Genomic DNA, 24,795 nt, shown 5'->3' with positions numbered 1-24,795 from the left:
TAGTTTTACATATGGTAATGAAAATCTAGAAGTTGTCGAGGAATTCAAATATCTAGGAATATTATTTATTAGAAGTGGTAGTTTCTTAAAAGCAAAGACCTATATAGCTTACCAAGCAATAAAATCCATGTACTGTTTAATTAAAAAATCAAATAATCTTCAATTACCTTTAGATATGCAAATAGATTTGTTTGACAAACTTGTAAAACCAATTTTATTATATGGTTGTGAATGCTGGGGATATGGGAATAACAGTATACTTGAAAAAGTACAATTGAAATATCTTAAACATATATTAGGCCTAAAATCTAGTACACCAAATTGTATTGTGTACGGCGAATGTGGTGTTAAACCAATTTTTATTGATATTGATTGCAGAATGATTAATTTTTGGTCTAATCTAGTTGTACCTAATGAATTAAAAGTATCTAGCACATTTTATCAAATTGCTCTTAAGACTTATAATACAAGTAGTAATGTTAATAGACAGACATTTCTGTGGTTTAAGCATATAAAAAATATACTTGTTAATTGTGGAAACCCTAATGTATGGACCTATCAGATGTTTCCTAATCACAAATGGTAAGTTGCCAATGTTAAGCAAAAATTGTCAGATATATTTTTAAATGACTGGTATTGTACAGTAAACGAATCAAGTAAATGTAAAAATTATAGATTATTTAAAGAAACATTCCATTTCGAACCCTATTTAATAAATACACCAAAAAACTTATTAAGATATGTAATTTAGTTTAGAACAAGAAACAGCAGACTTCCTGTAGAAACCGGAAGTTGGAATGGTATAGATTTAAATTTACGTAAATGTACTCTTTGTAACAGCTCCGGAAGTATTGGAGATGAATTTCACTATCACTTTGAATGCAATGAATTATCTGTACTCTGAAAAAGAACGTTAGATCAAAATTATTTAAGACATCCAAATATATTAACTTTTAAATCTATTATGAATATGAATATAACTCATTGAAATGAATACAGATTTTTTTGTTTATTTGTTAAGGAAATAATCACAAAATTTGAGAATAGATAAGATTTCTACATATTTGTTCATCATGTCCTTGAAAATGCGTGTTTCTCTCCATTTTGTTAAGATAAATTGTATTAATATTATTATGTTCATGTGTATGCTATGCCTCTTTATGTAATGTACGTTTATATGCTATAGCTCATATTGTCATGTGTGTACATGAATTGAGTTCTGAAATAAACTTTGAAACAGTTTGAAACGTGTTATAAGTAAATATAGTATCATTAAAAACAACAGATCGATTAAAAGCACTCAAATACTTTAAAATACAGGTGTCAATTGATTGATTTACAATAGATTTCTCTTTTGTTCATTATAGACAAAGTGCCCAGCTATTCATATTATTCTAGGTAATGTGATGATATAAAAACTGTTATTTGTAGAATTTTAAAGTTTCAATCTCAATGTTTAATCAGGCAATAAAGGATTGTTCTTCAAATATGCAGATTTTTATTGGTTAAATATTCATTGTGTTCTTAATTAATATTGATATTCGAACTTTATCTTCACTGTTAAATGACGTTCTGGTAATGAGAGGCAAACAAGTTTTTCCTGATGGGATGATGGCGTATTTAACAATCTCTATATTTCGATCCTGACTAAAACTTGAGCAAACACAATTTAACTATTTATATGTTACCTTAGTTCATGGTTATGATGGACCGTTTAATGTTAGTTATAGTTACTTTAAATTGACGGCAACAATTGTAAGATATATGGTCAAACAAGAAACGTGCTTTCAGGCATAGTCGAGTGATTCAATATACTATGATATGAGCATTTATTTATTTTAAGAAAAGAAAAACAAATGGGAAAACAAGGTTATAAAATATTACGTGTTCTTTTTACAATTACATTTCTTTTAGGACGTTCAAAAAGTGAGAGTATTAAACTCTTCAAACTTGACGTCCGTATTTCGGGAGTGTTTAAAACATACACTAACTTTTCATTATTGAAATGTTCTGTTCATTATGACAATATTCCGCAATCTTTGTCGTTCAATTATAATAGCGATGATCGAATATGTGAATTAAGTAGTGTTTACCCGGAAAGTGCAACTACGGATTTCGGTTGGAAAGTATACGGGCGCATTGGTAAGTCAATATTTATCACATCTTTTATATGTCAAGTTTATAAAAGGATATCAAAGATAATGTTTAAGTTGATAAGAATTTCCAAATGATAATACCTATTTGAAAACCGGCATCTGTGAATTAAGTAGTGTTTACCCGGAAAGTGCAACAGCGGATATTGGTTGGAAAGTATATGGGCGCATTGGTGAGTGAATATTTATCACAACCTAAACTGAGCCTGTAACATTTTCAATTTTGCCGAGTTAGGCTTTCTGTAGGGATACTGTTTTTTCTACTTAATATTAAACGTTTATGAGAAAAATATCAATGTTAAGGCATAAACACAATTGATAAGCCACATGTTTTTTTCGTATCATAATGTAATGCAAAAGCCGCTATAAGATTCAACGTTTATTATATCAACCCTCTGCAACAACATGTATTATTTTACAAACAAACGGAGTCACTGCTTTGTTGTCATTGCTCTGGGTATAACACAAAACTTCAATTTAGGTAAATCTAGATTTTTGTGGAAAAAGTACGACATATTTATAACGTACCAAACTCGATGATCTTGTGTGTGTTATCGTATCTTCAACAATTTCTACATATTTCGAACTGAAGGATATTTTTTTATCGTAAACATTGATGTATTTAAGGTAGACCATGGATACTACATAACCTCCACTTTGAAGAGAATAGAGAATTCAAATAGACTAGAATCACTTGTCAACTACATTTAAATAAGGGGCGTTGGTTCAAACCCCAGAAGGGGCAACTATATTTTTTTCTTTCTTTTTCTTTCTTTTTTGTTTTTAAATTATTTATGTATCTCTCAAATCCTTTATGAAAGATAAAAGTGTTTGATTTGAATTAATATATAATTATTGTAGGTATTTATTTGCTGAATAATGCCAAATCAGTTACAAATTATTTATCATTTAATGATTAACGTGTCGTTGCCCTGTCCTTTTTATGTTTGGGGTCCACCTGGGCTCCTTGCCATTGGTTCTTGTTGCTGGGTCATATGGGGGTTGCGTTCATTGAACGCCGCCTTTCCTTGTTGATCTTGTTTTTCATATTTAATAGGCAAAATGATATACAGATGTTTTCAAAGTTTAATAAAATAAAAACTATAAATAAAAGTATTGTATATTTCGCATGATCAACCAATATATTTTTCAAAAAAAATTGGCAAACTTTGAAAACAGCCACTTATTGTGTAAAATTTTAGGGATATTTTGAATTAAGCTATAGGGAAATGGTTAAATACGTGTTTAGAAAAAAACATTGTGTTCGTGTTATTCGTTACCTGAATGTTATTAATGAACAGTATGAAATTATTTCTCATTATAATGATATTATAGATTAACCAGAGTTTTCGAATTTCTGGAAAAAAAACCTGCTGACAGCAAAGTTTTATTTCAGTAATATATCAATAACTCATAAACAACACGGTAAATGTTACAGTTCGTCATAGTGACCATTATCCATGTTTAATGGTAAACACCTTAAATCAATGTGTACCAGGGAACAACGTGTAACGGACAAACGCGATATGTCAAAATATTGTTAAAATTACTATTGTGCAGTAAATTCGCATACAGGTTTTGTATTTATAAGTTTTCATTGCCACTCACCCTCAAAAAATGTAGTAATTTATAAACCAATGTGTACGTTTTGCAGAAGACACACACATCAATTGAAACTTGACCCATTTTCATATCAGAAAATTAGGTTAATCAAAATGTGGATAAGATTCATATCAGAATCAAAGAATCATAGTGTAATGAAAAAAATATATCAGAATTATATCAGAATCCTACTAGAAATGTATCGGAATAGTATCATAACTTTATCAGAATCAATTTTATTTCTGAAAAATATAAGAAACATATCAGTATCATATCAGCATCACATTGGAATCGTATCAGCATTATTTCTGATTTTAAAATCCTTCTGTCTTTTTATGTTTAATTCAGTGGACGGTTCCTGGGGCAACTGGTTGAACTGGGGCGCCTGCTCAGTAACATGCGGAGATGGAACAAGATCAAGATCAAGGTCATGTAATAATCCGTCACCTAGCAACGGAGGAGAACAATGTCAAGGGTCAAATGTCAACAGTCAAAATTGTAACATAAAGGAGTGTAACACATTTGGTAAATTTAAAACAGCAAATTTCAGAAAATGTATTTATTTATTTGAGAAATAACAATTGTACTAGGCATAATGTTATCCTGATCAACAAAACAATGTCTAACCACACATAATTTGTACATTTTGATCAAGTCGAGAAAGCCATGCAAATTACTTCTATAACATAGAACATGCCTAAACACGACATAGGATGTAACAAATTGTGTCGTCTAGAATGGTTGTAATTTTGATTTCGTAAGCAATTACGTCGTAAAAAGTAAAATTTGAAATATAGATCTACTACTTTATAAACAAGTTATAAAATATATACATGTATTAAAATGTCGTATAGATCTCAGTTTACACTATCATGATGGACAGATTGAACTGTCGAGTTGTAGTTGCCTAAAGGCTTAAGCGCTTGTTAAATGCCCATTCTGTCTCAGAAACCATTAAATTTCTGCTCATTTAGAAAGTGCAAACATGAGAATTAAATTTAATAAAAAAAAAGGTTCAAGTGTATTTAAAAGCTTGTTACATGGGGAAAGTAGTTCTAATTCTAACATTTTTGTCATGAAAGTATTAAAATGTAAACAAAGAAGTATTTTGGCTTCCATACAAAATGCCAAATTAAAGCAACATAGCTGTACTAATCGGAAAAAAGAAAGGGAAGAAACAGTTTTTTTCCAGGTAATTTGGCAATGAGCAACCTTTGAAACCTTGTACACAGACTTGTGTTGTTGTAGCTTGAATCAAGTATTCTGCAAAAAAGGGGTGATTTTGAAAATAAAAATAAGGAAATATTGAAACCGATGGACCATTTTAAATGTTTTTTGTGTAAAACTAAATGAATACCCCATCCTGCTGATAGTGTCTTTACACAATATTCAAACTCGATAACGGCTACACCCGGTTGTAATATTTAATTTCCGGTGTACTTTTGTTCTTACCCCTTAACTTTAATGTGAAATGTATTACATGAAATATGAAGGTAACACATTTGCGGATGTTCTTGATTTAAATGTTCACCATTTTTATATTCAAATCTTGAATTCTGATTAAGCCTATGTCAGGAAGCGTGGACGGTAGCTTGCAATTACCACTACCGTCCGTAAACCGGCTAAATCAAACCGACCATTAACATGTTTAATTTTGCAGGTTTTGGGCGTTTTAAGGGGTCTTTCTTAAGTTTCTCTATTTTGTTGCAGAAAGGCATTCGTGAATAGAAATTGTTTGTCTGTTTTCAGTTAATGGTGTCTTATTGAGTGAAGATGTAACAACGTGGGCATCTGCAAAGGTAAAAATCATGCCTGTATAGTGGCTGAATTATAAAACCTCGTATAAAAACAGTTTTCGGGTCGAAATGGGGAAATGTCGTATATGATTTCTAGACAAGATCGCCATTTTCTTCTTATTATTTTTTAAAGATTTTTCTCTTCTTCTCTAATTTAAGCACAAGTAATCAGCAATCAATTTAGTCTTTGGGGCATTTAAACGTACTTGCTTTACATTTTAAGGAAATTAAAGGACAATATCATATCATATCATATTATATATAGAGGACATTGAATGAGTGTAGTTTAATACTAAATCTATTGAACGAGTGTGAATAAAATCATATTATAAGAGCCTCTGCCTACAGGAATATAATATTCTATTTATCACATATGTAAAATAAGAACAGTAAACTGTTTAAATGAGTAATTTTTCAATGACGCGTACATAGTGTAACGCTAACATTAGCGCCCTTAACGCTATGTTTCTATATAGCGCAAATGACGTCAGGTCAAAGTGTTATTACATTAGTGTAACATCGTTTTTATTAAATGGCTTTATTACACTCCTGCACGGCAGTTTATGTGATAATATATTAAAGTATATAATAAGCTCATATCCAAAGATTTTGATTGTAAATTGACTTGTAAACTGCTACATTGTGCAGAGTGCAACATATTCTAAATCAGGCCATTTCATAATCTATTTTTAGGCAGCCTGTGAAGCTTTGTCCGCCAGGCTCGTTATACTCGAAAGTCAAAAAGAGATAGACGACATGATGACATCATTCAATATATTAGGTATTTAATTTTCATATATAAGTCACATCGGCCCTGTAAAAATGAAACGAGCTATTTCAGCTTTACTGGTAGAGGAAGACATCACGTGCCCTTTCGTCATTTTTTGGGGCACTTGTTATATTCTAAATATCTGGAACAAAATGATCTCTCTGAAGCACAAGAATCAGGAAATGACATGACACTTGCATGAGACTGTACATGAGAGGGATTGAAAGTGCAACATCCCTCACGCCCCCTAACACCGGCTTAAGCGGTTCTTAATTTCTCATTTTGAGCGGTACTCAAAAGTCAACAAGAAAAAGATTATCTAATGACTGCATTCGTATTTCTGTGTTGGTGTGTTAAGTCTCACTGACCTTGTAATGGTGATACAGCAAATTTTCAGCTGTTCTAGTGGCGTAAGATGTCACGTGCTCTTATGTTATTAGTCCAAGCACGAACGAATACTTTAGTAGAACCACCGACTTTTAGTCAGCTAGCTTGATAGCATATAGACATGACTTATGACTTTGTTCCCAGCCCCTCCCCCCTATTCCTAATATAAGTGTGTGCTTCATATATTGATTTTTCTTTACGAAGGATGTGTATATCGAACGTCCCGCCATCTTGTATTATTTGTGTTCACATGATCGAGAACTATAAATAGGCTTTCCATTTTGTTTAGTCCCGCCCATTGTTGTCTCGTTAAGGACACAAGCTTTCTTTTACTTGGGGACCATACGCCACTTTTATGAAATTGCCATGAAGACCATCCACAGATGTTTTTTTTTAAATTAAAATGTTCACCCGTTTTGTATTAAAATGCTAAATTCTGCTTCAGACAGTAACCGTTATTTGTAATGGCCAGTCCGTGCAAAGGCTCAATCAAGGCTAATATCAGTCTATCCGTCTTCTTTTAAGCTGTCACATAATATTTATAGATATACTATGCTCATCTTTTGGGTAATTAATTTATTGCATAAATTTATTGATATCTAGTAAATTATTTCTTAATACAATGTATGTCTAATTGAGAAAAAAAATGAATGCATAAATTATGTTTGGGATTCTGCATTTCCTATAATTTTTCCTGTGCCCTCCTTAATGACAAAATTGAATTATTTGTTTGGCCCTTCAGTATGTTGCTGGGGTTCAAAACGGTATGGGACTTTTGATAACTGCCTGTTCTTACAATTTGTCATTAGGTTTTGATCACTGGATTGGAATGACATGTACCGCGGGCTCTAATTGTGTGTGGATTGACGGTCGGTCTGTTAGCTCTGGATTTCAGGTATTTTGAAATATACATTTTTTTAAATATTTGTTGTGCGTCCGAGAGCTGAACGGAAGTATTTTATCGGTCGATCTCATATTAGTTTATGATTTATTCAAGAATCTTTCTCAAATTCACACATATAATAATCAAAATTTATAAGCATTTAAAAGCACACCATGCCTTAGAAATAATATTCATTAATTCTTTAGACATGTCAAATTGTTACATATGTTTGAAAATGTTTTAATAATCGATTTAGAGAATGTTAGATGTTTAACAGATGTTGAAAGTAGCACTGAATATACAGTGCAATGTGTCGGAAAGGAAGCAAAATGTTAACAAAGTGGTATTTTGACTTCCATACAAAACACTAATTCAATGTAATTATACCAATTGTAAATAAAGAAAAAGGAGCAAAGATAATCCATGTAATCTATTTAATTGGCAATTGATTATTCTACGGAGAATGGTAACATAGATACAGTATTCAAAATGAAAACATTTTTGAGAAATTAAAATGATTGCTTTTCTGGGGCATGATTGGTCTTTTCAATGCATGTAAGACTTATCAACTGAGATTCATATGTAACCATTATCACATGTATCCTGACCCTTCACGTGATAAAACAGAAAAAAAACGTTTTGGTAAATCTTGCTTTTACGATTGCTATAAATATAGAAACAGAAGTGAAATGATTTATTGTAATGGCCATAGAACCTGTCATCTATGTTACCTACCGTCAATTCAGAATCCCAATGTGGAATAAGTGTAAGCAGTTTGTCACAGGCGAAAATGTTTCAGTAATTACTGGTTAGTAATCCTGCAAAACCGGCTAGGTGTACCGGCTGCCGAGATAATACCAATGTGTTAAAACTGGCGTTAAAACAAAATATACACACACACGCCTTTGTCGTATTTTTCATTTTATTATCTGCACGTGACATTTCGGCGTGTTCCTAATTTTACTATTTTACCATTTTTTACTATTTTTATATGTGAATCTACTTTCTCACATTATTCCAAACCGTCAGTGGATTGTTAGTTCCCCTGTAAATCGCAATAACTTGAATGTATTTTTTCCTGCTTCTGAAGTTTAACGTTTGAAAAAAAGTTACTGCTTCACCCGGTACGAAGATGGGAGTAACAAAATGATTGTAATATATCAAATTTTATGATTTGTTCTTGAAAGACTCGTGCCATTTATAACACTCCGTTAGAGTTAAGGGGTTAGAGTCGATTACTTCTTATCCAGTTACCTCTCTGGCGTTGGATCAATCCCCGGGAGATGCTTTGGTAGTTTAACGCGGAGGAAGGTAGTCTAGTACTGGTATAACTCTCCAGATACGATAGTTAGAAAACTACCCGCCTATATGACTGAAATACAGTTGGGAAAAGGAGTAAAATGAAACAACAAACAAACAAACAAATATTAAAATTTGTTAAGTCGATATGCATGTTACGCTTTAATTAATGTGAGGAAAGAGAAAAAATAAACATAAGCAACAAAAGTGTCATTATAATGTTTCAATTCTTAACATTTTTTTTGCAGGCATGGGCGCCTAATGAGCCTAACTGGGGTGACTGCGTATATATCGGTATGCGGTCGAAACTCTGGGATGACACTGGGTGTACAGTTGTAAAAAGATATATTTGTGAACATATTTGAATTAAACGCATCATGTGACTAACATTTATTTTATAAAGAAAACGGATTTGAATTGATAGTGAAAAAAAAAAGAAAAAAGATATTTGAATCAACCGTGACAAACATAATTTCTAAAAAAAACGGATTTGAATCAATCGTAACTAACATTATTTCTTTACAAGAAAACCAGATTTTAATCAAGCTAGAGTAACATTATTTTTTTACAAGTAAACAAGATGTGAACCAAACTGACTCACTTCATTATTTTGCAAGAAAACCGGATTTGTATACAACGTGACCAACATTTGTTTTTTACAAGAAAACCAGATTTCAACAAAGAGCATACCGTGACAAACATAAGATAATAAATTTGAATCAAGCGTTACAAACATTTATTTTTAGAAGAAAAACAGACTTGAATTAAGCATGTCCCACCTTCATGTTAACAAGAAAAACATATGTGAATCAACCCTGACTAGCATTAATATTTAAAAGAAAACCAGATTGGAATCAACCGTGACTAATTTGAATAAAGAATGACTAGTTTTATTTGTAACGAAAAATAAATCAAGCGTGACATTTTTTTTTATTTTTAATGTTGACTTCTGGTTAAGCCTCTGCTGGTTTTGGGTATGGACGATAACTTACTTTTTCAAGTACCGTCTTTGAGAACAGCCTGACATATTTTCAAATTTATTTTCTGGACGTTCTTAAGGGATTCCTATTTCTCTATTTTAATTTGAATTTTAACAAAACTTGAAATGATATTGTGCCCAAAAAGAATCATAGACCGACCAAAATACCATTGTGTGGCATTAAGGGAACAAGTTCAAATGAGTGTCATATGAGCTGGGAAAAAGATTTTTCGAAATTCTCTCAAATTTCCCCAATTTTGTGTTCACACAAAACACGTTTATATCCGGTGTCCTATACTGGCAACAACGAAAAATTGATTGTTTTTATGGAGGTTGTTGAATGAGCGTTGTTTCAATACTAAATTTATTGAATGAGTTTTAAAAAAATTAGAGTTATAAAATAATATCATGGGAACATTTCAATAAATGTTTAAATAAACCTACATATATTTATTTTATCACATACTGAAAGATCCAAAAACGGTATTTAGTTACTATAAACACCAATTAATTTAATGACACGTCTTTATCCACGGGAGTGGAACCCCATATGTATCTCAAAAATGAGCACCGGTAAAAATTATAATATAGATGCGAATTTCTGCTGCACCTGTGAAGAATAACACCAGATGTGACTAAAAATAGGTCAATTGCAGGGTACATTTTCATCTGTTACGATACCTTTACAAAGTTCATTACTTCCGGTTTGGTTTGTCTAAGTTACATATCCTGTTTAAGTGAATTGTTTATCATACGAGTACTATCTGCTCTGCGTCATCATTTTCATGTTCTCGGGCCTTTTAGTATTTCTAATGCTAGTTTTTTACAATTTAAAGCGCACGTTTACGTTGTTAAACTAATATACATGACACTGTTGGGTTTTCCTACGGAAATTGCGGTGTCATACAAAATGAAATTGCACGTTGCAAAACTCATCTTTGATGATACGGGTTTTCAACTGTTTTCAGTTGCATAACTTTAATATGCAAACAAATTGAAAGAAAAAGAAAAAAAAACTTCTATCTAATGTTTACAAACATATTTGATTCGTGCCCTCTTGTAACATAATTTTGTACATACTATTTGTAAGAAACACATTTAAAAAATAACCTGACAGCAATAATTCCTGACCAAATTTTTAATTTAAGGTTTTCTTATTGTTATTTAGTTATGTTTTCAAATTTTCCGTTTTGTGCTTTCTTGAGGGATTCGGGTATTATCTATGTGAGAACAAGAATCTTTCTACAACGAATTGTTACTTTGTTTCATTTGTTGAATGTACCCACCTATTGTAGCGTAAATTGACATTTTAATAACGCATTTCAGTTCATGGACTTTCCTGCAATATCCGATTAACAGGCTCAACGATTGCGAGCCTGCAAACTTTTTACAATTTAAAAGTGTTAGGCAATTATTCATTCTCTTATTCAAATTAGACGTTTTAAGTACGATTTTTTCCTTCATTGCAATAAAATTATGCGATAAAAATAGTTAACTTTAGGGATGACCATAGTATATCTTTAATGCAAATTTTCTTCCTAGCAGATTCAATTTTCTTAAAGCTTGTAAAATGCTGGATGACGTACATGGTTGTTTGCACTTACAACTTCAATCCAAGAAGACGCTTACTTAAATTTCGATTTTTATTTAAATTCGCATGGGTCGTCTGTGACCGAGTGGGTAAGACCGTTGACTTCAAACTACTAACTTCTCTTCACTGCGGGGTTTGGACCTGATATAGTTTATTCTATCTAAGCAGGCTATCTAGTTTGCTGACGGAATCCCGGTGGTATCACTCAGGTGCCCTTTAGTCACTAAAATAATACAACTGAGGTATTCTGTCATAAGTAAATCTGGTTAGCCGCCATATCACCTTCACATTGATGTTGCCTCGTAAAATCCAACAACTCTGCTTATTGTTTCTCCTTTAGGGCATTTTGTGTACATTAATTTAACGTATACAAATAGTATTTTTGAAAAAGAGTATCGAATCACGAGACTATCTTATTTGTACCAATATCAGATTGCCAAGTATTTTGATGTTCTCTCTCTTTTGTATAATAGTAAAAAAAACATACTTTCCCTGTCGTTACAATATGAAACCCTTGAAATAAATGTAGCCATTGCATGGGCATCTGAATATGAGTTTCCCTTGCCCGTCGTCATAGAAATCCCGAGAAATAATGTAGTCATTCAACGGGTGTGATCTATATAATAGATTTTTATACTTTAAAAAATAGCAAACGAGATCCCTACAGAACGTCTAGACGACTAAATTAAAAACTAGACTCGTATTTTTTTTTTTCAAATACGTGCACAAGAATTAGACAGGAACCAGGAAAGAAATAAATGTGACAAATATTTCTTTCGACGTTAATACGTACTTAACCCATAAGAAGAAATTAAGATGTCAAACCAATAAGCTTATATACGCTAAACGTTATAATTTAATCTGTTGCAGACATTGTAATATTGTCAACAAAAATTGTGGCTAAAGATGCTGCTATTTTTGTTTATATTTAGTTGGGTTGCTTCTGGTAAACTACCAGACAACAGGAGAGTGCATGATTCTCATTGGCCATTCTTAATTTGTAAAGTAGTGTAAATAACTTCCTTCAAAGGGATTGGTCTACAATGGGCACTTTACGTATAAGAAATTCAACTGTTGACAAAAACAATAGAAATGTATCATTTTGATATTTTTGTAAACTTTACATGGAAAAGTGTCGATTAAGTTTTAAGTGATTTAGTATGGTCATTAAATACGATTATGTTTTCTTTTATGTATCATCTGCTCTGTAAGTATATGTATTATCAGGCCATGTATCTCACACGTGCAAACAAGCAAACAACATCTATAAATAATTATTTTGCTACCTGTTGTTGTGTCTGATACTTAAAGGCCCTGCATGTTGAAATTAAGGTTGTCACCACACTTTAAACTTTTTGAAATTTTATTATTTTTATAATTATGCTGCTTAAACAATTTGCAAACATCAATGAATATGTAAAATATGTACTGCAAATATTTGTCCACATTTTATATAATCATCGAAATATATGTATTCATTTCTAATTGAAAAAAAAATATAGAAAATAAATTTCTAATTACCTGCTTTTATTAACATGAGATGTAAATTTGGTAATATCTTTAGAGATAATGCTTTTGGAACTTACAATCTTGAAAAATCTTCATTTGAGCAAAAAATTCATGACATAAAACCATAAAAAATATGTTACGGGATCTTGAATACTATAAACTTATTAATTTATTGTATTACAAACTTTATTACAACTTAGATCAATTCAGTTTAAGAATAAACACGTTATATTTCTTGACTAATCTGAAGGGATTTCGGAAATAATCTTTCTTGTAAAGTTTCCCAGATATTTGATTTCTGTAAGCCGTTCTTCTTCCAAAACATATTTCACATTGCTTTTAAAATTGCATTGAGTCTCAAGTAAACAGTTTATTCTACATTTTAATTTACTTACAGACTTTATTTATTTTATAATTTATTTATTTTCAAATTACGATCACAACCCGGATTTTACTGGCATGAAAATACTGAGAGAAAAACAAATGCATTAAAAAATATCAAGAAGCAAAGTGCACGTGCCCCCCCTCTACTCTCTGTAGAATATCAGGGTAGATGATAACGTGACATTTGTTTACGATAAAATTAGAGTACCAAAACTAATTTCTAATAGCCCTGCATACCCAAGTCCATTTTATAATTAAATACAGATAAAATACAAAAGGTTAGTTCGTAGAAGTTATACAATACATTATCATTTAAAATTTATAAAGTCACGACTGGACGTATAATAAATATTCTTAAAGATTGAGCTCCAAATATTGATTTAATTTATTTATTTTGAGTGTCATTTTGGTTCCCTCTTGTTTTGTTCTTTTTTGTTTTTTTTTTCATACAACCAACACACTAATTGTCAAGGCACGTTGGCACTTTTCTTAGCACTGTACACAAAGGAACGAATGATGTTTTATGGTTTTAACTGTCACATGTTTCATTTGATCGAGATATTTTTATCAATTTATAAATCCTCTACATGCTGCTAAAACAATTTTCATTCATTTAATAAAATCACTTTTCCATCAGACCTTTTTGTTATTGTAGTCATCTTTATTAACTATTAGACAATAGCTTTAATTAAATCACATTCTCATGCTAGTGCAGATTATGTGTGAATAAAAGTATGTGTACTTTCAAAGGAAGTGGAAATAGAAGAAAAAGGGTATGGTTGAGATTATTGCTCAATAGTAAAAGGTGAATTCATGCCATATACATCAGTACATGAGATAGACCCTCAGATAATAACGACAAAATGCTCTGATCTGATATCTTATTATTTATTTATTTTTCAGTTAAAAAGTCAATGTTTATTTTAGAAATCTATAATAGTTATTGATAAAAGAAAACTAATAAATGGTCAGCCACGTTCTATCGAGATATTTTTAAATTCTGACCAATTGCGGCTTGTCTGTTTATTTGACCAATTGAAAAGGATACATTGTTCGTAAATATGTTAATCTTAATCAACTAAGCTTGTAGGCGTTGTTGTGCGGTTTAAGTAAACTAATAATCATACTTATTAAATCTAAACCACTTGATATAAAACTACAGTATTTAAGAAAAATGATAAATAGACAATTTTAAGCAAGATTTAGAAGAATGAATATAATACCTATGGCAATATTTTAAAACCAAGAATAGTCTAAACTGCCATACATTGTTTTTTGCACATTTTGCCATTCATTTAATACTTATTTCGCAAATTTTCTAAAACAAAAAGGAAATGATAAATGTGTTTGATCAATAACATGATGGACTAGGCCATTTAACAATTTGAAACGTGTTAAAAGTCACTATAGTATCAGCAAACCAACAGATCGTTTAAAAGCACTCAAACACTTTCACTGACAGGTGTCAGTTAATTGATTTACAATAGCTTTCTCTTTTGTTCATTTAAGTCAAAGTGCTCAGCTATTCATATTTTCAACGTAGAAATGATAAAACTTTCATTTGTTGGTTTTACTCTTGATGTTTAATCAGGAAATAAAAAATTGTTGAACAAATAGGCAGATTTTTATTGGGAAAATATTATTGATATTCGAACATTATTTTCACAGTAAAATATTGTTTTGGTAAAAAAAGCAATTCACGCTTTGAAATACAAATAAGTTTTTCCAAATCGGATGATGATGTATTCAACAATCATACTATTTAGTTCGATTCTGACTAAAACTTATGCGAAAACATTTTACCTCTATATTTGTTAACTTAAATGCATAGTAATGCTGGAGAGTTTTTTTTGCTTTTTTTGCTTTTTCTTATTACTTTAAATTGACGGAACAAATTGTCAGATAAATATGATCAAATAAGAAACGTGTTTACATTCGAAATCGAGACATTTTTATTATGATATAAAAACACACAAATTAAAAAAAAATATGGAAAAACAAGGTTATAAAAAATTACGTGTTCTTTTTATAGTCACATTTCTTTTAGGACATTCAAAAAGTGAGAGTATTAAACTTTTCAAATTTGACGTCCGTATTTCGGGAGTGTTTAAAACATACACTAACTTTTCATTATTGAAATGTTCGGTTCATTATGACAATATCCTGCAGGCTTTGTCGTTCAATTATAATAGCGATGATCGAATCTGTGAATTAAGTAGTGTTTACCCGGAAAGTGCAACTACGGATTTCGGTTGGAAAGTATACGGGCGCATTGGTAAGTCAATATTTATCACATCTTTTATATGTCAAGTTGATAAAAGGATATCAAAGATAATGTTTAAGTTGATAAGAATTTCCAAATGATAATACATATTTGAAAACAGGCTTTACTTTTACACATGTATCAACTTTTCATTTGAACTATATACAGCAACTTGTATTATACAAACCGGGTCAGTGATCAAAGATTGTGCTTTTTAACCTTTGCTCTTGAGACATATTCTCATTTTTAAACTAACTTTAAAGTCACAACAGCACGTTTACTGTTAAGAAGATGTGTACAGTTGCATCGTTCGTCATCTCAGCATTCTTTAAGCATATATTAGGAGCATCGATGAACATGTGTGATGATGAACATAACGTAATTTCTTCTGAGCAGACTCATTTTAATAAGTTCTACAACATTCAACTATTTGCTTTTATTTTTCTTTCTCCCGGATATAATATAAAACTTCATTTTAAGTTAATTTTGTTCTTTTTTATATATAAAAGTTATATCATGTTTATTATGTAACTGAAAAAAGATAGTGTGTGTATTATCGTGTGTTCAACATTTTTACATATTTCTAAATGAAGCATAATTTATTGTTTTATCGTACAAAGTGTAAAAAAGTACAATGGTAACTGACAAACGCAATATATCAAAATACAGTTTCACTCACTATTGTACAGAAAATGTACACAAAGATTTTTGTGTTTTTTATGTTTCATAGTAAAACACCCTCGAAAAATGTAATTAATAATTTGTCAGTATGTATATATTTGCAGAGTACACATATAAAAATGATATTACCCCTCACTTTTAAAACAGGTTAATCACATGTAGCTGAGAATCATATCATAATCATATCAGGATCATAATTATAAGAATCATATCAGAGTCATATACTAATCATTTCAGAATCACTTTAAAATCATATCGGAGTCATATCAGAATCATATATATCAGAATCACATAAGAATTGAATTAGAACAATATCAAAGTCATATCAGAATCTTATCAAAATCACATCAGAATCTTATCAGAATTACATCAAATTCTTATGAAAATCATATCAAAATCATATATGCATCTTATCAGAATCTTATAAGAATCATATAATCATATCAGAAATATATCAGATATTGACACCTTTGCACTAAATGTTGTTCACATATTCTTTCTCGTCGTGTCATGTCAGCATCGCCTCTGAATTGTACTGCAAAACTGACAAATCATTCTGCCTTTCTTATTTCAGTGGACGGTTCCTGGGGAAATTGGTTGGACTGGGGCGCCTGCTCAGTAACATGCGGAGGTGGGACAAGGTCAAGATCAAGGTTATGTAATAATCCATCACCTAGCAACGGAGGAGAACACTGTCAAGGGTCAAATGTCAACAATCAAAATTGTAACAGCAATGAGTGCAAGACATTTGGTAAATTTTAAATAGCACAGATAAGAATGCTTATTTGTTTATTTGAAAAAAATAATTTCTTACTGATCAAAATGCTATCATTCCTAATCAACATCACAACATTTACCCAGAACGTAAGATTTGTACATTTTGATCATAAGTCCAGAAATCCATGCAATTTAGTTAAACAACATATCAACATGATAGTCATTGTAACGAAGTGTGTCATCCTGATTGGTTAAAATTTTGATTTTGTATGCAAATTCGTTGTTGACTTTTTAACTTGCAAGTTATAGTACATCTATACATTATGCTATATAGATTGAACACTTACATTACAAAAGTCTGAACAGACGTTAAAAGTATTTTAAAATTTAAAAAAATATTTTATTAAAACAACAACAAAAATATTTTTAAGATATATATAATATTCTAACATCACGTGATTTATTTATAGTTTTCATTTCTTTTTGTGACGTCAAATAGTAAATAGTTATAATACGTTTCGGCCCTCTTACATTACCTTACGGCTCTAAAAACCAATAGATGGCGAGTTATATTTGCTTATTATAATAAATGCTTTAGGGGCTTGTTAAAAATGTTTGTTTCGAATAAGAAAATAAATATCTCAACTTATTAAGAGCTATATGACGAAATAATCAACATCGATAACGACATCACTTTGGTTGTAATACCTTATCTGGGGTTTGATGTTTGTTAAAAATAAATATGATACTAACACATCAGCGGACGTTTCTTTCAAATTTCACCCTGTTAAATGTTGAATTCTGATTAAGCCGTTCCTATTAGACATTTCTACCTTAAACGGAGTTCGTTGTTCTCGTAATACAGAATAAATTGGGAGATATTCTCAAAACATAACTTTGCGGAAAATAAGTTAAAAAGATCAATACTCTAAAACTGCAATAAAGTGGTTTTGTACATGCATTTGCTTGTTATAGTTTTTCTTGAACTCGTCAGCATATTAAAAATGGAAATAATATAAACATAATTTCATAATTTATGTAAAGACTGAAAAACAACAACTTAAAGTTTCTTAATTTATATACTCTGTTGATGTGCAAATTTATCAACCAATGAGTCACCAGGGCGCGTTTTTTAAAGTTTTAAGTGTCGATACATTGTGTGTAAGGAGGACTAAAAGTTGTAATCACCACTGTTGTTACTGCTGACGTCAAGTTCAAAGAGTAGTTTTGGATTTATTTGTTCAGGAATTTCCTGTAGAAAGCCTGGTTTTCGTTAATTTGATCTGCGAGGGAGTAATTATTCCTCCAGCGATGTGACGGTCGATGACGTTGACCTACCACAACATTTGAAACAGTCGGCACTGGTGTTGAAATTTGTCTGGAACTGCCCTTATTGTTGTTAACCTGTATTTCTTGCTTAAGTTGACCGTCTGCGGGCTGTTAAGCTCGATCACCTTCTCCAACATAATAGTCGTATGCATATTTGTATAATACTGCTACTAATGTAAATATGTAGTAACGCTTCAGTGTGAAATGTACGCAAATCTCGAACGTTAGAATAATACAAACGCCGCTGAATTCACAATAACTTGCGTGAAGTGACGCTTGTTCGTGTGTCTCATTCATTGATCGCAATATGTCGTGTGATTTTCCATCCATTGCACCAACTGCGGGATACATTTTATCCTATTAAGCATGTTCATTAAGCGACTGATCTATGGTAGGACAAGTGATTTAATGCGCAAATGTTGCGTAAAATGTACGTTACACTGTGCGAATTTTAACATGTACAAACGTGGTGCACACATTGAATATGGTGTTTAGTGTTACAAGGGTCTGGTAACATCGTATCCATATCAGAAACAATAAAATTATGTTTACTGGAGACAGTTTGTGGCGGCTGTTATTTCATAAAGATATGTAACATATTTATTAATGTTGCAGATGTTTTACCAGTAAGATTATAAAATTGTACCTATTTTCTGAGAATATATGGAAACACGTTTCTTTCGGATTATATACACTTTGACGAGTATCTAGTACAGAGTTTAGATGTGGTATTACTACGGCAACTAAACATGACCGTACACTGTTGATATATTCTGAAGCATCTGGCAGATATTGAACTAAAGCAGGAAGTGATACTAAAGATAGCTTCCCTTTATTCTGAAAATCTAAATACAATGCAAACAGTAGTGTAGCAGCGAAATGTAACACAATTGTTGTTAAACACAACAAAACGTTTTAAGGACAAACGTATTCCCACGCAAAGGTGTAATTGTAAGAAAATCACTAACTTTCGAGGACCTACGGTTCAATGTATAATCGTTATGGCCTATTATACTATAATTGTATTATTCTAACGCTCGAGATTTTCGCACACTCGCACTGAAGCTTTACTAAATATTTTAATACTTTAATATCAGTGATATTTATACGAATATACATACGACTATTATGTTGGAGAAGGTGATCGATCGAGCTCAACAGCCCGCAGACGGTCAACTTAAGCAAGAAATACAGGTTAACAACAATAACGAGGAGAGGCCGGTTCCAGACCAAGTTCAACACCAGTGCCAACTGTTTCATATGTTACTCTTTGAACTTGACTTCAGCAGTCACAGCAGTGGTGATAATTACTTTTAGTCCTGCTTACACACAATGTATCGACACTTATAACTTGACAAAACGGATCCTGGTCATTGGTTGATAACTTTGCATTTCAGTAGACTTCAGCTGAGTATAAAAATTAAGAAATTTAGTCCTTGACTTTTTAGTCTTAACATAAATTATGGTTATATTATTTCCATCTTCAATATGTTGATGGTTTCAAGGAAAACTATAACAAGCTAATGCATGTGCAAAAACCACTTTATTATAGTGTAAGATCTTTTTTGGTCTTATTTTCCGCACAATTATGTTTTGAGAAAATCCCCAAATTTATTCCGTGTTACGAAAAACATTTTACGAAGTCCGTTTAAAATAGAAAGGTCTATTGAACACAAGCTTGCATTTTCCGCTATCGTCCATAATATGGCTTAATGAAACAGAACCTGCAACATTTTTTTAACTTTGCCGGGTTTTGGCGTGTTTAAGGGTCTTTATTATATTGCAAAAGGCCAATCGTGAATAGATATTGTTTGTTTGCTTACAGTCAATGGATTCTTATTGAGTGACGATTCCAGGACTTGGGCATCTGCAAAGGTAAAAAATACATATCTGTATAGTGGCTGAATTATGCAACGTTGTAGAAACCTGATTTCGGGTTGAAAAGAGGAAATGTCGAAAACGTTCTCGGGCGTATTTCAAGGCGTAAATGGCGAAGTTCGAAAAATCGTTATCAACACAAAATCACTATAAGCTGTATAGTTGGTTTTAGTTGTTGATTTTTGACACCTTGCTTAACCAATGTTTTTTAAGACTCAGCGTATATAGGGCAAGAAAGAGACAAAGACAAGATCGCCATTTGTTTGTCAATCATACGAAAACATGAAGGAACGATATTGGTGTATGTGCCATCTATCGAAGTAACAAAATATAAACGTTTAATTGTTCTAGGTTTCCTTAGGAGACGTGTACGGTAGCACTTATCTATGAAAAGTTTCAATTATTTCTTCTATACGAAGCGCAAGTAAACGGCAAACAATTTAGTCTATAGACACTTAAAGTTAATTGTTTTACATTTTACGCAGATACTGTGCCGATATTTGCATAATAGATAGTCAGAAGTGACTATGCAATTGAAGAAGGTCCTCAAGAAAGAATCATGTCCGCCGTACAGTACTTTTACATAGATTGACGAACGTAAAGGATGGTTTAAATATTTGTTGCTGCCGTTCATTACTTACTTTATATAACGTCGTCTGTTACAGATTAAATTCGTCCATTTAAAGCTACTTTTAATGTTTGCATATGTTGCTCTTTTAACCAATCTGTATATTATATTGTATTTTATTATAGTGTAGTGTAGTGTAGTGAAGTATAGTTTAGTAAATTACATAACATTACATTAGATTTCATTTTTGCCAATGATCTTGATTGCAGAATTTACTTGTCAACTGCTACATAGCAAAGCTCAAAAGACACTACTTTTGATCATTCACAAACTATTTTCAGGCAGCCTGTGAAGCTATATCCGCCAGGCTGGTTATATTCGATAGTCAACAAGAGATAGACGGCATTATGACAGCATTCAATATACAAAGTAATTTTTAATATATATAATATATTCACATCGCCCCTTAAAAATGATAGATTAGCTTTCCAGCCTTACTGTTAGATGAAGGCATCACTTGTCCTTTCCTAATTATTTCGGACACTTGTTATATTCGAATTTCAAGAAGGACGATCTGATGATAGCATTCAATGTACAAGGTATTTTATTGTTAGATGTATAAGTCATACCGACCTTCTTAATGTGATACGGCAAGTATAAGTTAGGATGTCGCCTTTAGATATTTGACAGAATTTGAAAGTCCCAACATTTTGTTTCTTTTGGTATTCACGTCATAAAGAATTCAAGGTAAGCCTTCAATTTTGTTAACTTCTCTCCGCCCATTGATTTCTCGTTAAGGACATACGCATTTCTTAACGAGGACCATAAGCAATTTTTAATGGAATGACCATTTAGATCACTATATGAACATATACATTCAGTGAATGTTTTAAATTCAAATTACCCACTGGTATAGTGACTGTTAAAATGCTAAAGTTTTCATCACCCGATAGTAGGGGAATGGGACTGAAGCTTGCAATTTCTAGTATTGTCAATGCACAGGCTCAAATGGCGCCTGTAACATTTTCAATGTTGTCGCTTTGGAAGTTTTTTTAGGGATTCCTGTGTTCTCTATTTAACTTTGTCAAGCAATTTTTTTATTTATTTTTCTTAATTCTTTCTTTTATTTGTGCATTGAGATACACTGTTACGGCAGTGGACATGCATTGTTTGTCAGTTATAGGCGTATTATCGGTATCTCGGTCTTCTTCTAAGCTGATACGGAATATTAAAGAATTTTCATTTCTTCACATACATGTATTTGATAATGAGGCTGTTCGTATTTGTTAAGTTTATTAGACATGTTAAAATTGTAAACTTGTACATGATATAGTTTATTAGAAATAAAATAAAGTATAAATTATATAATCGTAAACATTCATATATTGATTAAATTTTGAGGTAATAAACGGAAGTTCTACCATAAAAGACATAGGAATATAGCGCTCATACTTTTCCGAAACATGTATTGTAGGATTGATTGACAGCAGTAGTGAAATGAACGTTTAAAAAAGAATAAAAATTGTTATCTATTTCTTTTCACACTTGTTTAAACGAAAGACAATTTTATCATTAATAAAAATCCATCTGCCACACATCATCATGCCTAGGTATTAATAGTTAATGGCTAAAGAGAGAGGAAAATGTCTTCGATCAATAGGGAATAAAATAAGCCGGCATATATAAGACAACCAGTTTAAACAGGAACATAACAAATTTTATCAGAACATATGTTTTCCATATATTTTCATATATAGGAATTCACAAGTACCCCGAATTCTCGCCAGGCTAATTTAATACAATTTTTAATGACTTAATATTTGTTTTATATATAATTCATTCATCATTTGTTTCGTTATAAACACTGATCACTCTGATAGACAACTTTGTTTTCGGTCGATGTTTGATATCACTTGTCTATTCTTATAATTTTTATTAGGTTTTGATCACTGGATTGGAATATCATGTACCGCGGGCACTAATTGTATGCGGGTTGACGGTCTGGCTGCTAGCTCTGGATTCCAGGTATGTTGAAATGAATAATTATGTTTACAGTTTGTTTATTGATTTTAGTTGTGTTTTTTTATTGCGTCAGTCAGCTGAGAGAAAGAATAAGGGCGGTCGATCTCAGATTGGTTAGTCAACTCTCTTTCTACATTGTACATCATTCATCAAAATATAAATAAATGTAAGACCAATCAACCAAGATTTATAAGAGACATATGTAACCAGTATCCTACATAAATTTATTATTTACGCATAAAATATAAAATAACTAGAATACTGGTTAATTTGACTTTTTTGTTCTAAAATTGCAAAAAAAATAAGAAAATGGAGAGAAATAATTTAGTGAAATCGCTATAGTATCTCTCACCTTTGTTGCAGTCGCATTTTCGGAAAACCCTGTGGAATAATTATAAGTAGTTAGTCACAGGTGGAAATAAAATAAGAAATTATGTGTTAGTAAATATTCCGGAAACAAAGTGATCCCTCGGAAGCATCAATCACAACAAAATAACATAAGAATTGCAGACTCGGTTTGATTGAGTCTGTACATAAGGGATAATGAATAAGTGCAACATCCCTCACGCCCCCTAGCACCGGCTTGAGCGGTACTCAATTCTCAACACTTTATAGTGCTGGCATCAATGATCCCGAAGGACCAGAAAATATAACAACACTGAAGTAAAGTACGGGGCAACTTTTTACGGCTGCCACACGGCACTTGACACCTGCTGTTGTGAAGTACAAAATTCTGGAAACAAAGTGATCCCTCGGAAGCATCTATCCCGCAAAGTCAGTAAGGTGTTGCGACTGCCGGAATATGACTATTGTGTTAAAACTGGCGTAAAAACTAAAAAAGAAACACACAAGATTTTCGTTGTGTTCATAATTTTAATATTCTACATTTGATATCTTGCCGTGACTTTTGTCCATATATTATATTTTTACAATCAATTCACTTTCTCATTTTTTTTCCAAACTGTCACTAGGTGCTACACTTTTGTAAATAACAATGACATGAACATACTAGTATTTGCTCCTGCTTCTGAATTATAATTTTTGATAACTGAACACCGCTTCATCCGGTGCTAATGTTGGAATAACAAGATACATTGTTTTTTATTGACTCATTGTTGAAAAACTCATGTCATTTATTAAACTTTTTTTAAAAGTCTAACTGCATGTAAGGGTTAAATAAACCTAGTCCTTTCTGATAAAAACAAACATTTTTAGACAAAAACAACAAACTTGTAGCATTATTATGTTTCACTTCTTTACAAATTCTTTTCAGGCATGGGCCCCAAATGAGCCTAACTGGGCTGACTGTGTGTATATTGGTATGTCGAAGAAATTGTGGGACGACACTTACTGTGGCGAATCGAGACCCTATATTTGTGAACAGATTTGAATCAAACTCATACCACACAATTTTGCTGAAAACTTTTACGCCGGCTTTTAACTTTTTACCCTCATTTCATTAAAATCTATGAAACTGTCAGTTTTGTAAGTGAAAATGATAAGCTTAGTTTACAATAATTTTTTGGTCGATTTAACACCAAAATATCTCATGCTTTGGTGTTTTGAATAGTTATACTCTTGCTGGTACATGACCGAATTTCTTGACATGGCCGTTGGAGCATATTTTGTTGACCCTTTTCTAGACAGTTTTAAATTAGACCTTGAAAGCATTCAGTCTTATGATATTTAATAGGAAAATTTTGTTATTAAATTGACGCTTTTAAATTGTTTTCATTTGTTTTCAAAAATATTTGATGTTGAATTTTATTTTATTTTATTTATTTATTTGTTAATTTATTTATTTGTGTGTGTGTGGAGAGTGTGGGGGCGATATTTTGAAAATTTATTATTCTTCGTGCACTATTTATCAGGAGTATATCATTTATCTACATTTTCAAATGTCGACTGGTGTAGGAACAAACGATTTATCAAACCAACATCATTCCTACCATTGAACTATGAAAGAAATAAACGTATCACATTGC

General features: G+C 31.6%; 2 protein-coding genes across 2 annotated transcripts; both read left to right on the top strand.

Annotated features, from left to right (window-relative positions):
- Window positions 1-545: 545 nt before the first annotated feature.
- On the top strand, window positions 546-12,117 carry LOC132739162 (A disintegrin and metalloproteinase with thrombospondin motifs 1-like). The gene is made up of 7 exons (XM_060726814.1): window positions 546-582; window positions 2,219-2,326; window positions 4,104-4,280; window positions 5,505-5,554; window positions 6,245-6,332; window positions 7,517-7,602; window positions 9,138-12,117. Exons 1-7 carry the CDS (start codon window positions 546-548, stop codon window positions 9,252-9,254), a joined length of 663 nt encoding a protein of 220 aa, XP_060582797.1. The 3' UTR covers window positions 9,255-12,117.
- A 3,789-nt stretch (window positions 12,118-15,906) lies between these two features.
- Window positions 15,907-24,200, top strand: LOC132739161 (semaphorin-5A-like). Its single transcript, XM_060726813.1, has 7 exons — window positions 15,907-15,993; window positions 16,401-16,443; window positions 16,871-17,047; window positions 20,168-20,217; window positions 21,130-21,217; window positions 22,728-22,813; window positions 24,084-24,200. Exons 1-7 carry the CDS (start codon window positions 15,907-15,909, stop codon window positions 24,198-24,200), a joined length of 648 nt encoding a protein of 215 aa, XP_060582796.1.
- The last annotated feature ends 595 nt before the right edge of the window (window positions 24,201-24,795 follow it).

Source organism: Ruditapes philippinarum, unplaced genomic scaffold (genome assembly GCF_026571515.1).
Source record: "Ruditapes philippinarum isolate M1 unplaced genomic scaffold, ASM2657151v2 ctg542_1_1_1_1, whole genome shotgun sequence".
NCBI lineage: Eukaryota > Metazoa > Mollusca > Bivalvia > Venerida > Veneridae > Ruditapes > Ruditapes philippinarum.
The sequence above is the reverse complement of the archived record's forward strand: the minus strand, read 5'-3'. Positions and strand labels throughout refer to the sequence as shown.